Source organism: Castor canadensis, chromosome 9 (assembly GCF_047511655.1).
Source record: "Castor canadensis chromosome 9, mCasCan1.hap1v2, whole genome shotgun sequence".
Lineage (NCBI taxonomy): Eukaryota > Metazoa > Chordata > Mammalia > Rodentia > Castoridae > Castor > Castor canadensis.
Window position 1 is genome coordinate 26,963,305 of NC_133394.1, and position 14,220 is coordinate 26,977,524.

The window sequence follows — 14,220 nt, forward strand, 5'->3', positions numbered from 1 at the left end:
GCCTTGCTTTTTCTCATTCACAAATGCATCATACAGATTCTTCCCTGGCCCCTTGCATAGCTCTAATAGATCCCTTATAAAGGTTTCATAACATTTTATGGCAGGTATGCATCATCATTGTACAATTGGTGATCATCCCCCACTGTTTCCAATTTGGACCAAAATAATAAACAGTGCCACACCGGGTGTCCTTGTACGTTGACCCAAAACTTTTATTTCTCTGGGACACAATCCTGGGAATGGAATTACTGGAACAAAATCATCTGGTTTTTTTTAGTATGTATAGATGTAGCTTTTGAAAAGTGCTATAACCTTTTCCAATTTCCACTAGCAGTGTATGAGAATATGCTCTTCCATGCAGCCTCACAGTAACAGATGTTAAATGCTGTCACCAATAAGTACAAAGCAGTAGCCCACTTTTATTTTATTTTGTACTCACCTAATCACTGATGAGTTTGGAAATTTTTCATATGCTTGTTCGGCATGTATATTTGTTCTATTTTGAATGACCTCCTCAAATACTTTAACTATTTATTACTTTCATATTCCTTTGTAGTCATAGAATAAGTGCTTGCATTTATAAATAGTCAATCCTTGTACCCTGTGTTCTAAATTTTCCTAAATTTGTCAGTCTTCTGTTGAGTTTGTGAATGGTGTCTTTTGGCATACACATCTGTTTGAAATGTTTTAGGTTAAAAAAAAGGTCTAATTGTCCATATATAATTTCTGGATTTCATAGGTTGGTTAAAAAGTCCTTTCATACATATAAACTATAAACTTAGTTGTTTGTATGGCATTTTATTATTTATTTTGAACTGTTTTCCAACTAGAAATTATTATTTGGAGTCAGAAAAAGATTTCAAGATTTGAATGGTAGAATGCTTTCCTAGGTTTGATCCCCAACACTGCAATAAAAGAAAAATTATATTTTACCTTATTCCTATCAACATTTATTAGCATGTTAAGTAACTCTTTAGAGAGACAATCCAGAACAAAACTGCACCATAAATAACTCACAGTAATATAATGTTCAATAATAATGTGTATTTTAATATGAAAATAGGCATTTGAAAATATGTACTACTTTGTATCATTTATTTTTTATTTTTAAAATACTATTATTTATACAAAACAGTATTAGAACTAGTTAAAATGTCCATTAGTAAAAACTACCAATAGTGCTAGTTAAATATGTAATAAAAATGTAACAGTACTTTAATAAGATTTTTATGTCCACTGATACAGCAACTATTTTAACTTTTTTAGTGACATATTACATATTTAAGATCTGAGGGATTTTTAAAGGCACATAAATGCAAAACTTTTCAAGAGGAGACATAAGCACAATATAACAAATTAAACAGATATTAACTCTTAAATAACAACAAAGGCATGTTTCTTTCTGCTCTGCAGTATTGTAGAGTAAAATTTTACTCTTCCTTTTCCAACAATACCTCTCTGATTGGCCTGCACCTTTAGGTCACCCTGCTTTTCTTTTATGTGGTAGTAAAACTGAATAGTCAAACATAAAATTCACCTGGACTCATGACTTTACACTTATCAAGCCCACATTTCAGTGACTGCTGTCATTCCAATGTGATATCAAATTCAGCTCTTAAATCTGCTCTTAAAAATGTTTGAGTATATTTATTAGCAACAGCAGGCTTTTAAATTCATAGAAGTTCATCTATGAGTCTCCAAAAAAAGATGTCCATACATCATAACCTTTGTTTCTATAAATTCATTATTATAAGTTAAATATGTCTAAGATGTCCATCCCTTTTAATTTTTTTGTTTTAATATTGTCATTAATGCTGAACTTATTTTTCATTTTTTTATTATTTTTGTACTGGGATACATTTATAAAAAGTTCTTATAATATATATGTTATAGGTAAATTTACCCCCTCCATCATTCTTCTTTATCTCCCCACCCCCATTCCTAGAATAGTTTCAACAGATCTCATTTTTCCATTTTCATACATGAGTACATAATATTTCTACCATATTCAGCCTCCTACACCCTTTCCTTTTATCCCCCTCCTTCCCTCTGGCACCAACCCCCCAGACAGGAGCTGTTTTGCCTTCTTATTCTCCATTTTTTGTAAAAAAGAAAAATGTCCATCTGTTTTAAACACTTTGAAGCAAATTGGGTGTCATTGTAAGTTCAATCACTCTTTCTTAGGAAAAGAAGGGTAAATTGAATTTTTTAAATCAGCACTAGATTCCACAGAAGTCACAGTATTAATAAAGAAATTGAGAAAGTCCTAATATAGCTGTCCCTGTCTTTCCTTAGGGAAAGGGACTAGGGGAAGTTCTGAGATGATAGTATTGTTAAAATTTTACTTTGTCACTATGAATTTTGTCATAATCTACACGTAATGTTGAACTCTGGTGCAGGCAGTTCAGGCTCTTCAGGCTCCTATGATTTCTTCATATATCACTAAACAAATGTGGAGTAACAGCATACAAACTTCTGTTTTAATGTAATTCTTTTATACACTGTGTTTCTCAATGTATTTCCACATTAGAGGACATTCTTCTTCAACCACACTTGGGAAATGAGATTTTATGGCACTAGTCATAAACATTTTAACATTATCAATAGTCATTTTAACATCTTGTGGTTGCATGGATGAACAGTCTATTTCCTTCTGTTTCTAGTATGTAAAAACTCTCAGCGCTTCTGCACATTTTGAGGAAACTGAAAAGTGACCAAAAACTGCAAATTTAACATATCATAGGGAAGCAAATCATATTCTTTTTTCGCACCATTGTATACAAACTTTGCAGGACATTTTTCTGGTAAAGTCTTTTAATTTTCATTGATGCAAAGTTTATATACTGAACAGAAACTTGCCTAATTTTGCATTGTCATGTCCACAGATTATTCAGATAGATGACCAAAGTCTAGTTTTATTTGGGCAAAATGTCAGTAGACATTTGTTTTATGTTTTCTGCAGTTTTATTGAAATAAAGAAGACTTGAAACTTCATTTTTAAATATCAAGATACTTCAGAGCTACAGGGATCATTTTGGCCACCATTCCTTGGTACATAATTTTAATGTAGAAAACATGATCACATTATAATCTAAAAGACTCATTTCTGCCCTGGAAGGGGTCAACACATTTGTTACCAAAATTTCTTTTTGTCTTCCCATAACACAGTTTATTCTCAACCTCATAGTAAGGCTTGTAACTTAACAAGCTTTACATAAAGTTAATAGCTTTACATAGTTTCACAGAACTATGGGAGAAACAATAACTTGTATGTTTGCTCCTGTGCTGGGCACACACTAACTCAGCAGCCACCATTGTCAGTTGAGTATCAATGTCTGTGAAGAGACACAAAAACTTTTGACTGATTTCAAACTATTTCCTCGTCCTTCCCCAAGATTCAGATACAGTCTCCAAATGTGTGTTCATGCCTTCTCTATCACACACAACTCTAAGTTCTTTTCTGCATATTGTACCGTGGTCTGTTTGCTTTATGTTCCTCCTTAATCCACATATTTATATCCTTTCTTCTGTAGTAAGATACCACAGTCACTTAGCCTTCATTTTCAGTGATGTCTAGGTCAAGCTGGCATTGGTGTTATAATTATTCTCATTTTTGTTATCTGGATTCTCAGGGAAAAAATGACCACTGTATCCATGGTCATTTTTTAAAAAATTAAATTAACATCACTTCATTACTAGGAAAACAGTCAATGTACAGGCCAAGGCCTATTAACATTCTTGATTACAATGCACATAAGTTGCACATCTCAGCACCTAGAGATGCAGCTATGGATGGTTCATTATTGTAAACAGCAGTCACAGTGGCCAACATCAGCAGTTGGGGGGAAACAGTGACAGCTACTGTGGAAGGGAGATAATTCATGCCTTGTCCATCTGCTACAAAAACAGTGATACTTTAAGCCCCTGTTTTTTGAGCCATGGCATGGGGTTTGTGCTTTTCCACCAATCGTTTGTACCCATTACCAAAAAAGTTGGACTTTTTGTCTTCTAGGAATGTTTTTCATGGCACTGAACTTTAGGCAAACCAGAACATGTATCACCCTTGGTCTTCATTTGCATTTTTTCCTTCAATTCATGGGTTCAAATTTTTGGTTGAGAAATAAGGGTTACTTTGTTTGTAGCCTCATAGACCTTCGGGACTTTATTGAATCTGATTCTTTCTTTTAATTTTTCTGTTAAATTTGTAGTATTCCCGTTTCTGTGGTACTATTTCCCCGGAATGGACTTACTTGTTCTAGATCATGAAGACTTAGGTCTCATTGTTAAATTACCCTACAAAATAGCAGTCTTGCTAACTCTAAAAGATAAAATATCCTCTCTCCCCATGGGCCAGAATAAACAAGGTAACACAAATTCCCCTCCCTAGATGTACAGAAGTGTGGGACATATTCGGATCTGTCCCAGACTCAATGACTGGAAGGCCTTGTCCACCTATTCAGTTCCCTTCCTGGCCAATTTAAAAGCAGCAGGATACATGTATTAGTGGGAATGAATACCTAACAAAGGAAGACTTGGGGCTCACTGAGCTCTGTAACCCAAGTATTCCACAAACTTAGTTTCTGTGTTGCCTCCTCTGGAAGTTCCACCTGTTTTCTCAGACACTCACCCAGTATAAAGGAGAGAGTTGATTGACAGTCCTCTTCCCTGACAATTACCTAGCTAGAACTTAGGACTTACCAGTCTTTGTCTTCTAGAACCCATCAGCTGTTTAGTCTTAAGATAAAGTTGCCAGTGAAGGAGAAGAAAGCTATATTGTTCATATATTTCCAGATGCTTTAAAAAACTTAAAAAGAAAAATGTAGTATTCTAATAGCCTTTTAAAAAAGACAGGGAAGATGTAGAGGGAGGCAAACCTGCTTCTTTTCTTGGTTAAAAAAGATGGTTTTAAAGTTGATATTGATTTATTTCAAATATATTCATATCTCCTTTATAAAAATATGTGCCCTAGGAGGACTATCTCAGAGCACAAATTCAAACTTCCACATGAAACATATAAAATATGGTAGTTCTACAACTGAAGCAGTGGTACACAAAACCATATATATTTTAGAGGTCAATTTTAAGCACTTAAATTTGGACTCAATCATGACTTATTGTGCTGCATAAGTTCAGAAAAATTGACTAATGCTGCTAAATTATTAATTTGTCCAAAGTGGAAGAGGCCACCACCTAGGTGCACGTGTCATAAATATTAAAGTCATCTCATTTTGAAGACTTATGTGGGCAATGAATTATAAGGACCACTAGAGATCGATTCTTGGTTAATCATAATTCTTCGTGCCTGTAATTTGCAATCACTTTATCCCCCACTGACCATTAGTTAAAGTTGTAAAGAAGTTAGCAGCTTAGTATACAAAGTTAGAATTTACTTCTCACACATTGTCCTCAGACCTTTTCATTCTTATTTGATAAGCAAAATAATTTCTATTCTTAGACTTAATTTTAATTGTTAAATTTTTCTGATTCAGGAGGATGAAACAGGTCCTGCCAGTTGGTATTAGTAGGAAGGGGAGAGGGTATGGAAAAAGGCATAGGGATTGAATATAGTACAATTACTGTGTACACATGTAAACAAATGGGAAAATGAGACCTGTTGAAACTATTCAAGGAATGGAGAGAGGGAAAATAAAGGAGATTGGTGGAGGGGATGAATTCAAGTAGAACTTGTGCAAATGCCACAATGTACCCCACCCAGCACAACAATAAAACTAAATTCTGATTCAATCTTAAGAATCAGGAATGATTAGATAGCAATTGTCACAAACTCAACAAGCCTCAGAGGTCCACAATCATCAAAAACAAATATTCATTAATCCTAGTGGTTTTGACAAATAACAACCTTTCTTTTTAAAAGCCTAGTGCTTTTATCTTAGTAATGTGATCACATAGCATTAAATAAGTTGGATTTTTTTTTATGATTCTTGCCATTCTCCTATGTTATGTTTACTTATGAAAATATTTCTCAAACCAGATAGGCCATAAAGGCAAAGACTACTGTATCTCACACATTTTTGCCTTCTATGGTTGATGTCTCCAGAAATGTATCACTAATGCAGCAAAAAGAGCATAGGGGATGGCCCTGAGCTCAATTCCAAATCAGCTAAGAGTCATTAGTATAACTCAACTATGAATTAGGTATCTTAATATCAGCAGCCTCACAGCGTAGTACAAAGCAAAGAAATTTACCTGAAAAGACATTTTAAAGAGTCGAAATGCTTTATAAGTGTTATCTATTATCATAAGGAAGAAATACAGTAGATGGGGTAGTCTATTCTTTTTTTTTTTCAATGAGGGGAAATCTTCACTTGCTGTTTTAGTTCAAACACCATCTTTCCAAAATTGTTCACTCAATTTTTAAAGAAAGGATCATCATTGTTGTCTTTTTATAGGTTTAGATTTTGAAGTGAGCTTTTTAAGAAATTTGCTTAATTAAAGATTCATGTGATGAGGCCAGGAGTTGTGTCTCATACCTACAATCCCAGCTACCTTGGAGGCATTGAAAAGCAAGATGGCAATTCAAGACCAACCCTGGCAAATTGTAAGCAAAACCCTACCTCAACCAACAAGCTGAGCGTGTTGTTATATATCTTTAACTCTTGGGAGGCCATAGGTAGGAGGATCACAGTTTAAGCTCTACCCCAAGCAAAAACACAAGGTCTTATCTGAATAAGTAACTAAAACAAAAAAAGGATGGGGGTGTGGCTCGAGTGATAGAGGGACTGACTAGCAAGCATGAGGCCCTGGGTTCAAAGTCCATTACTGCTAAAAAAAAAATTCATGTGAAAAAGAATTTAGAACAAGATTGGTGAGATAGCACCAAATACTACTCATACTAATAAGTCTGTTCATGGCAGGGCTTCTGTAGTTACTATGTAGGCTGCTTACTGATGAATTAGAAAGTGCTTTCAGCAGCAGCTCATGATGGAGATGTTGGAACAAGAATGCACAGGACAAGAGCAGTCCTCAGACGAAGTAAAATATGTCATAGTCCATAACACGATTAGGAGTATAGCTGCAGCTTGGAACATACACTTTTCTTCACTTTATGTGGCAAGAAATGAAAATATAACTTTGCAAGTTTACACTTCTTCATCTGACAGATGGGAAGTTCCATAATATAATAGGTTAGAAGAGTATGCATAAGCAAGAAATAGTCTCCAATGGAGTATTCAATCAGTTAAGGCACTATAGATAAGGAACTTAAATATTTGGGGGTTTCTTGTACAACTATTTCAGTTACCAGAATATATTTGATCAGATTGTCTTGACTCCTCTCAATGAAAATTCCCCTTTTCTTTAAACTACTTTAAACAGACACAGTTCATATGACACTTACTATAATATGCTTTGAACTGTGGCAATTTAGGGGGTGACTTATCTCTACTACTGATCTGTAAACAGAGAACAAGTGCCCAAATCTTAACTTTATATCCTTCCTATTTGGCTTCAAGATCCTGGAAGAAATGCATAAAGATTGTTATGGTAGTAAAGTTGAATTTAAAGAGATTCTGTGGGAATAATGAAAGATTGACTACAACCTAGTTCTCAGTGTTATTTCAAAGTGAGAAACTTATCCTAGGCTATTTGCATCCCAGGAACTGTTATAAGGACACATGCTGGGTGACAACAGCTATCAATGTCTATCCATCACCACAGGATCTTAGTATCTCCATTTTAGGGTCTAGAGATGGATAACTTTTGAGGTAGATGTCACTTTGCACTATTTTCTTCCTCATGTTGAGGCCTGACATATGTTGACATGATACTTGCAGATTCACTTTTGCCCTCTGTGTAACCTAGAATAAAGTACTTTGCTGACATGGACTCTGTTGGTAAATAAGTCAGAGCAAGTAATTCAGCTGTCTATCCAAACACAAGTTCAAGAACAAGAACTAGTTGAAAAATTTTAAGAAACGTCCATCAGCTAGTGAGATGGATTAAAATTTCCCTAGGCCAACCTTTCAGTTATTCTCTTGAAAAGTGACTTTAGTTTTTCTGATGAGGATTTTCTGGATAGTTTTAATTCAAGGATTAAAATCATCCAAAGGACAGTAATTATATGTGCTAGTTGATGAAAAAGGCCAGGAATATTTTTAAAAGCTAGAATGCTTTGGGTTACTAGGTAACAATTCACTGACATTGCTACAAGCTATAACTGTTCTAATGTCTCTCTTTTTAAAAATTCATTCATATGGCCTCCTAACATTACATTGCTAAAAACAACATATCGAATGACAATGATAATGTTAACATACATTTAAACAGAGCTCCACAGTTCACAAAGTTGTAACAATGATGCTAGGACACTTTTCTAAGAGCAAAGTAATATGCTCCATGCTGGGGAGGTCCCTGGAGGATTGTGAAAGAACTCCAGGAGGTTTGAGGAAGCCAGAGGGGCTGTTTGAAAGAGAAAAGAATAGCAAAACCAAAGTAGGTTGCTAGCAGAAGCTTCAAAGTCAACAGTTTCTTTCTATTACTATAGGTTTTTTTCTTTTTTTTTTTCGGTTTTTAAAGTGTTTTTTTTTTCTTTTATTCATATGTACAGATAATGTTTGGATCATTTCTCCCCCTTACCCCCACCCTGTCCCTTAACCCCCCTGCCCCCTCCCTCTCTCCCCAACCCCCTCGCTACCAGGCAGAAACTATTCTGCCCTTATCTCTAATTTTGTTGTAGAGAGAGTATAAGCAATAATAGGAAGGACCAAGGGTTTTTGCTAGTTGAGATAAGAATAGCTATACAGGGAGTTGACTTGCACTGATTTCCTGTGCATGTGTGTTACCTTCTAAATTAATTCTTCTCAAACTAACCTTTTCTCTAGTTCCTGGTCCCCTTCTCCTATTGGCCTCAGTTACTTTAAAGTATCTGCTTTAGTTCTCTGCATTAAGGGCAACAAATGCTATCTAGTGTTTTGGGAGTCTTACCTATCCACATACCTCCCTTGGGTGCTCTCGCTTTATCATGTGCTCAAAGTCCAATCCCCTTGTTGTGTTTGCCCTTGATCTAATGTCCGCATATGAGGGAGAACATACAACTTTTGGTCTTTTGGGCCAGGCTAACCTCACTTAGAATGATGTTCTCCAGTTTAGATTAGATCTGGAAATGATGTTCTCCAGTTTAGATTAGATCTGGAATCTATATTTCTAACAAATACCAGAGTCTCACAGTAATTGTGATGGGTAGTCTTAGAATGACATTTTGAGAAATACCGAGGTACAGTACCTGACACAGGACCTACTACTATTCAGCAAACATTTCTTGAATAGTACTTGCATTGAATGCTTTCTTCAGAACTTTTTTTTTTAATACTTCATGATCTGGTTGGGGTTCACCTTTCACAAATGATGGCAAGTATTCACTTTGCACAATAAACTGGTCTGAGAACTTAGGCCATTCATTATTTTAAGTGAAACTTTTTATTAAAAAAGCAAAATAGCACACAGAGAGAAGCTAAGTATATAAAATATTTCTTTTATATATCTTGCTTTCCTTTTATGTTTAGATATTCCATTCTTTTTCTAATATCAGAAAAATATACTCCTCTTGCATATTCTTCTCAGTTCATGTTTTTCTTTTTTAACTAGTTTTTTCCATTATATATAATTCATTATACTACCAGAATTGTGTACTTCTTTAATAATGATCTTTTCAAAATAACCATATCTCAATTTCATTTTTAAAATTTCTCATATTTACCATACGAATTTAACTGACACCACTTATATATGACACTTACACACTTCTATTTTTAAAAAAGTGATTCCTTGTCTACTTACTTTCTGTTCTCCAATAAGTACTGTACTATTTTATTTTTAGGGTTTACAACATGTCTCTACTTGATATTCTACATCTGTAATCATTATTTCTCATTTTCAGTTTTTCTTTTTTTTATGATTCTCATCTGTTTTCTTCTAATTAAATTTGCAAAGTCCTAAAATGTCCCTTAAAAATGTCCTTTAAGCATTTTGTCTAGAATGCATTGAATACAAAAAATCTGAGGACAACTTTTTTTTTTTTTAAACTGGTCATCCACACTTTTAGGAATGCATTACACTTTCTCTAGAAGCAAGTTCAAGTCTTCCATCAGGTGTTGAAATATTCTTTATACAATCCCTTCTCATTTATTGTTATTTCTTACCAGGTATTGATAATGTAAGTGAATATATTTTTCTCAGATTATTTATCATCTTTTATTGTTTAATAAAGGAGAAAATTGTTTGTATATATCCATTTATAACCAATCTACATGTTGAATTCTCAGGATTTTTTGAATATTTGTTCAGTTGATTCTCTTGGGCTTATGAAATATGTCATCAAATAATGATAAGTAATTTTGTCTACCTGATAATGATTTTTTTCCTACTAGAGTGAAGTCATACTTTTGTTTCCTGCTTTATTGCACAGGCTAAAATTACCACAATAATATTAAATTTAGGGGTAATGGAAGAAATCATTTTCTTTACTTTATTGGTAATGCCCTTAGAGTTTCAGTTTCTACTATGTTCGTCACTTGTTTGAAGTACTCTGTTTCTCTCTAAAATAGAAGAGCTTCCCTTCTTCGTTTACTAATAGACAAACAGCTGTTCTAAATTTTTCCAAATATCTTCCTGATGTCTGTTAAAAGATCACTTAAAATTTTTATGAAGCTTCGCTTGTAAGATATAATATACCAGCAGCCTTCTGAGTCAGTGTTGTTTTTTCTTTTAGTAATCCTATATTATTCTCTTGATATAAATAAACTAACTTTTGCATTTAGTTATTAGTTCTATTTATTTTATGAATTCAATAAATTCCTTTATATCTAATACTTTTAAAAGTAAACTTTATGAAAATGTTTATGATAATTAATTCTTTGGTAAATTCATGAATGTATTAGTTATTTTCATTCCTGTGACAAAATACCTGAGAAAACAATTTAAAAGTGGGAGAATTTATTTTAGCTTACATTTCCAGAAGTTTCAGTTCATGATTACTTGATTCCATTGCTTTTGGGAGTCTGCATGGTGAGATTATCATGTTGGAAAGATGTGATGGGTGCAAGCTGCTCATTTCATGGTGGCTAGGAGGCAGAGACAGAAAGACAGAAAAGGGACAAGATACATGTTCCAAAAGCATGCTGTCAGTGACCTACTTCCTACAACTGGGTCTCACCTTCTAATAGTCCATTGATCTATGAACTCAGCAATGGATTATTCCATTGAGGAGATTAGTGCTCTCATGGTCTAACTTCCTGTCAATAGTGCACCAGCTGGGGACCAAGCGTTCAACACATAAGTTTTTTATGTGGACTATTTCATATCCAAACCACGAATGTAAGGATATGAATGATTAGTAAAAAATATTCACTAAAAGATATTATAGATAACCATTAAAAAGTTATACTCTCTAAATGACAATAGAGGGGTTTGTAGAATTACTTTTTTCCTCATTGCAATGCTGTCCAGGGGTGTTTATTTTTTAACTCCCACTCAAATAACCATAGTCCACATTTATTAACTTAGGAGGACATAGGACAGAAAATATAGCTTGTTGGTAGGGCAGTATTAGTCATTTCTCTTCAATTTAAGTTGTGAGCAAATATTTAAAATATAGATCATGAGTAAAGGGATAATCCCATGTTGGATGTGCAGAAACCTACCAGATTTAGAAACCTAGTTACCCAACAGAGTCACTATCTCTTGTAATGACTCCAAAGGCATAGCTTTTGGGACCCCCCCAAAAGAGATAAGCCCAGTTATGAAAATCACCGAACTCAGAATCTCAAAGACATGGCTTCCTTTCATACATTTATTGTTCTTCCTATTCAAATGACATTTACCACTCAGGGTCATTTTACTATAAGTCATGTTGCCTAGACCATTATATGTAACTTAAAGTTCCAACCTTAAATCCTATTGTCTTCTTTTTCCCACATTTTCACAGGTAAAATATGGAAATTATGCTTTTGTGTGGGATGCAGCTGTACTAGAATACGTGGCTATAAATGACCCAGACTGTTCCTTTTACACCATTGGGAACACCGTTGCTGATCGAGGATATGGAATTGCATTGCAACATGGCAGTCCTTACCGAGATGTTTTTTCACAAAGGTAAGGTCTGTGTACAGTCCAAATAGGAGAGAGAAAATATTGACAAAATAATCTACTTGGTAATCCAAAAATGTGGTTTATTAGATTTTATTTTCTTTGTTAGGAGAAGCATAATAAACAATAGCCAAAAAAGGTAGCTATAAGCGATTGTCTATAAAACATGAATTTTGCAAAACATGGACTGAAGTATTACTTTTCTCACAAATAGGGAAAATTATTGCTAGATATAACTTGCTTTACTCTCAAAAATGTGATATGCCAAAGAGAATAGGTGTATTACCAAATTCTATTAGAAATTAATTGAGCAGTCTAATCTCTCAATTTTTAGGAACTAAACATCATAGGGTCAGGAAAACTAATTCACTTCTCAGAACACTAAAACATAAAATATACTTTAGAACCACGTTAAAGTTTTAATGTACACATAATGATAGGGACATTTCCATCTGAATTTTATTAAGGAAATGGAAAGAATTTTAAAGTCCCCATTTGCTATCAACATATATATGAGACTTTGTCATGGAAATCAAGGAGACAGCTTATTAAGAAATTATACCCAGCTCTAAACTAGAATTTTCTACTGTAAGGAAAAAGGTTGAAAAAGAAGGCTTTAAATAGATATAATATATATATTATATTATATTAACAATATCAATAAAAGACTCAGACCTAAAAGGAATCACAAAAATCACTGTATTTTGTTCAATCTACCACCAAACAAACCTGTACTTCAGAGAGATTACCATACTCCGGGTAGACATATATTCCGTGTAACACCTTGTTTGCTTATTTTTTTAAGATAGTGTGGCACCTATTTTCTAAAAGCCAATTCCAGGCCAGGACAGCACTCAGTTACAGATAGTGCTAAGCCCCAAATTTGAAACTATTTGAGTTGTAGCTCTTCAAATTTTAGGACAACAAAAAGCCAGGCATTTCATGCTTAAGAAACAAAAAGAGAGGAATAAGAAAACCAAAAATCAGTAGACCACAATTTTTGCCACGACTCTTCCATCCTCTAACCATAAAAAGCTAGACCTCCTTATCTGAAAAACAAGGGAGTTAGATTAGTTCTAAGGTTGTGTATTAGTCAGCTTTTCTGTGTAGCAAAAGAAAAAAATAAAAACCTCCAAAGCATGAGATTTAAAATACACTAGTACTCATGCGTAAAACACAAGGGCTGTTATTGACTGTGTTCTGCTATGAGCCTATGGTCAACTGTAGACCTACTCTATGGGGTTTCCAATCCCAGGGCCAGACTGAAGAGCAGCCCAGCTTGGGTTCAGCTATTCTCACTGCAAAGATTAATTGCAAAAGGGACTGCAGACGATTGCTTAGATATGGCATACATCCCATCTAACCAAAGCAAGTCTCATGGACAATCCCAAAATCAATGGGATGGGTAAGTATATTCCACACAAAGGGAAGGAGGAAGTAAATAATTATAAACAATAAAACAATCTACCAGTGGTACCTTCTGGTTCTAAATAATTCTGAGTATAAGACAAAAGCAAAATATGTATAAACTGAAAAGCAAAACATTAAGGTATAGTTAATGATTAATCAACTAAAACACATTTATTGATGAGTAGATTCTAAGATGAACAAATTAGAACATCAGTTGTCCTATAGGAAAACTTCCTATAATGCACTTGCAATCTAGTTGAAGTTTCAAAACTAATATGAAATATGATTTTATATTTCACATAAAAGAATAAAAATACATTCCTGTAAATGTGGATTGATACATACCTCTCTATATAAAAAACAATATTGTTTATTTATATTGTATTAAATTATGTAGCTGAGATATGGAGAGAATTGAGCAACATACAGAATCAAGTTAAGTAAAGGAGACATGAATGAAATCTCTCGAGAGAAGGTGCTTTGAACTTCATTTTGAAGGATTAACCCAGAGTCGTGTTACGTCTAGTGGGGAGAAAAAGGGAAAATTCTTAGGAAATAATACAAATCACAGAAGACAGCAAAATGTGAGGAAAACAGACATTAAGTTAATGTGAAATGAAAATTTAAAGTTTATACTTCCTATTGTTGGCTATGAGCAGATACAAAAGCCAACTATCTGTTGTGGAGCCTAGGGGTGAAATGATGAAG

General features: G+C 34.1%; 1 protein-coding gene across 4 annotated transcripts in view; it reads left to right on the plus strand.

Moving 5' to 3' along the window:
* Nucleotides 1-14,220, plus strand: part of Grid2 (glutamate ionotropic receptor delta type subunit 2) — a 1,442,266-nt gene that overhangs the window by 1,271,677 nt on the left and 156,369 nt on the right. For all 4 annotated transcript variants that reach the window (XM_074041373.1, XM_074041371.1, XM_074041372.1 and 1 more), the window contains one exon: nucleotides 11,942-12,108. In XM_074041373.1, coding sequence (XP_073897474.1) covers nucleotides 11,942-12,108 — 167 coding nt within the window. The remainder of the gene's footprint in view (nucleotides 1-11,941; nucleotides 12,109-14,220) is intronic.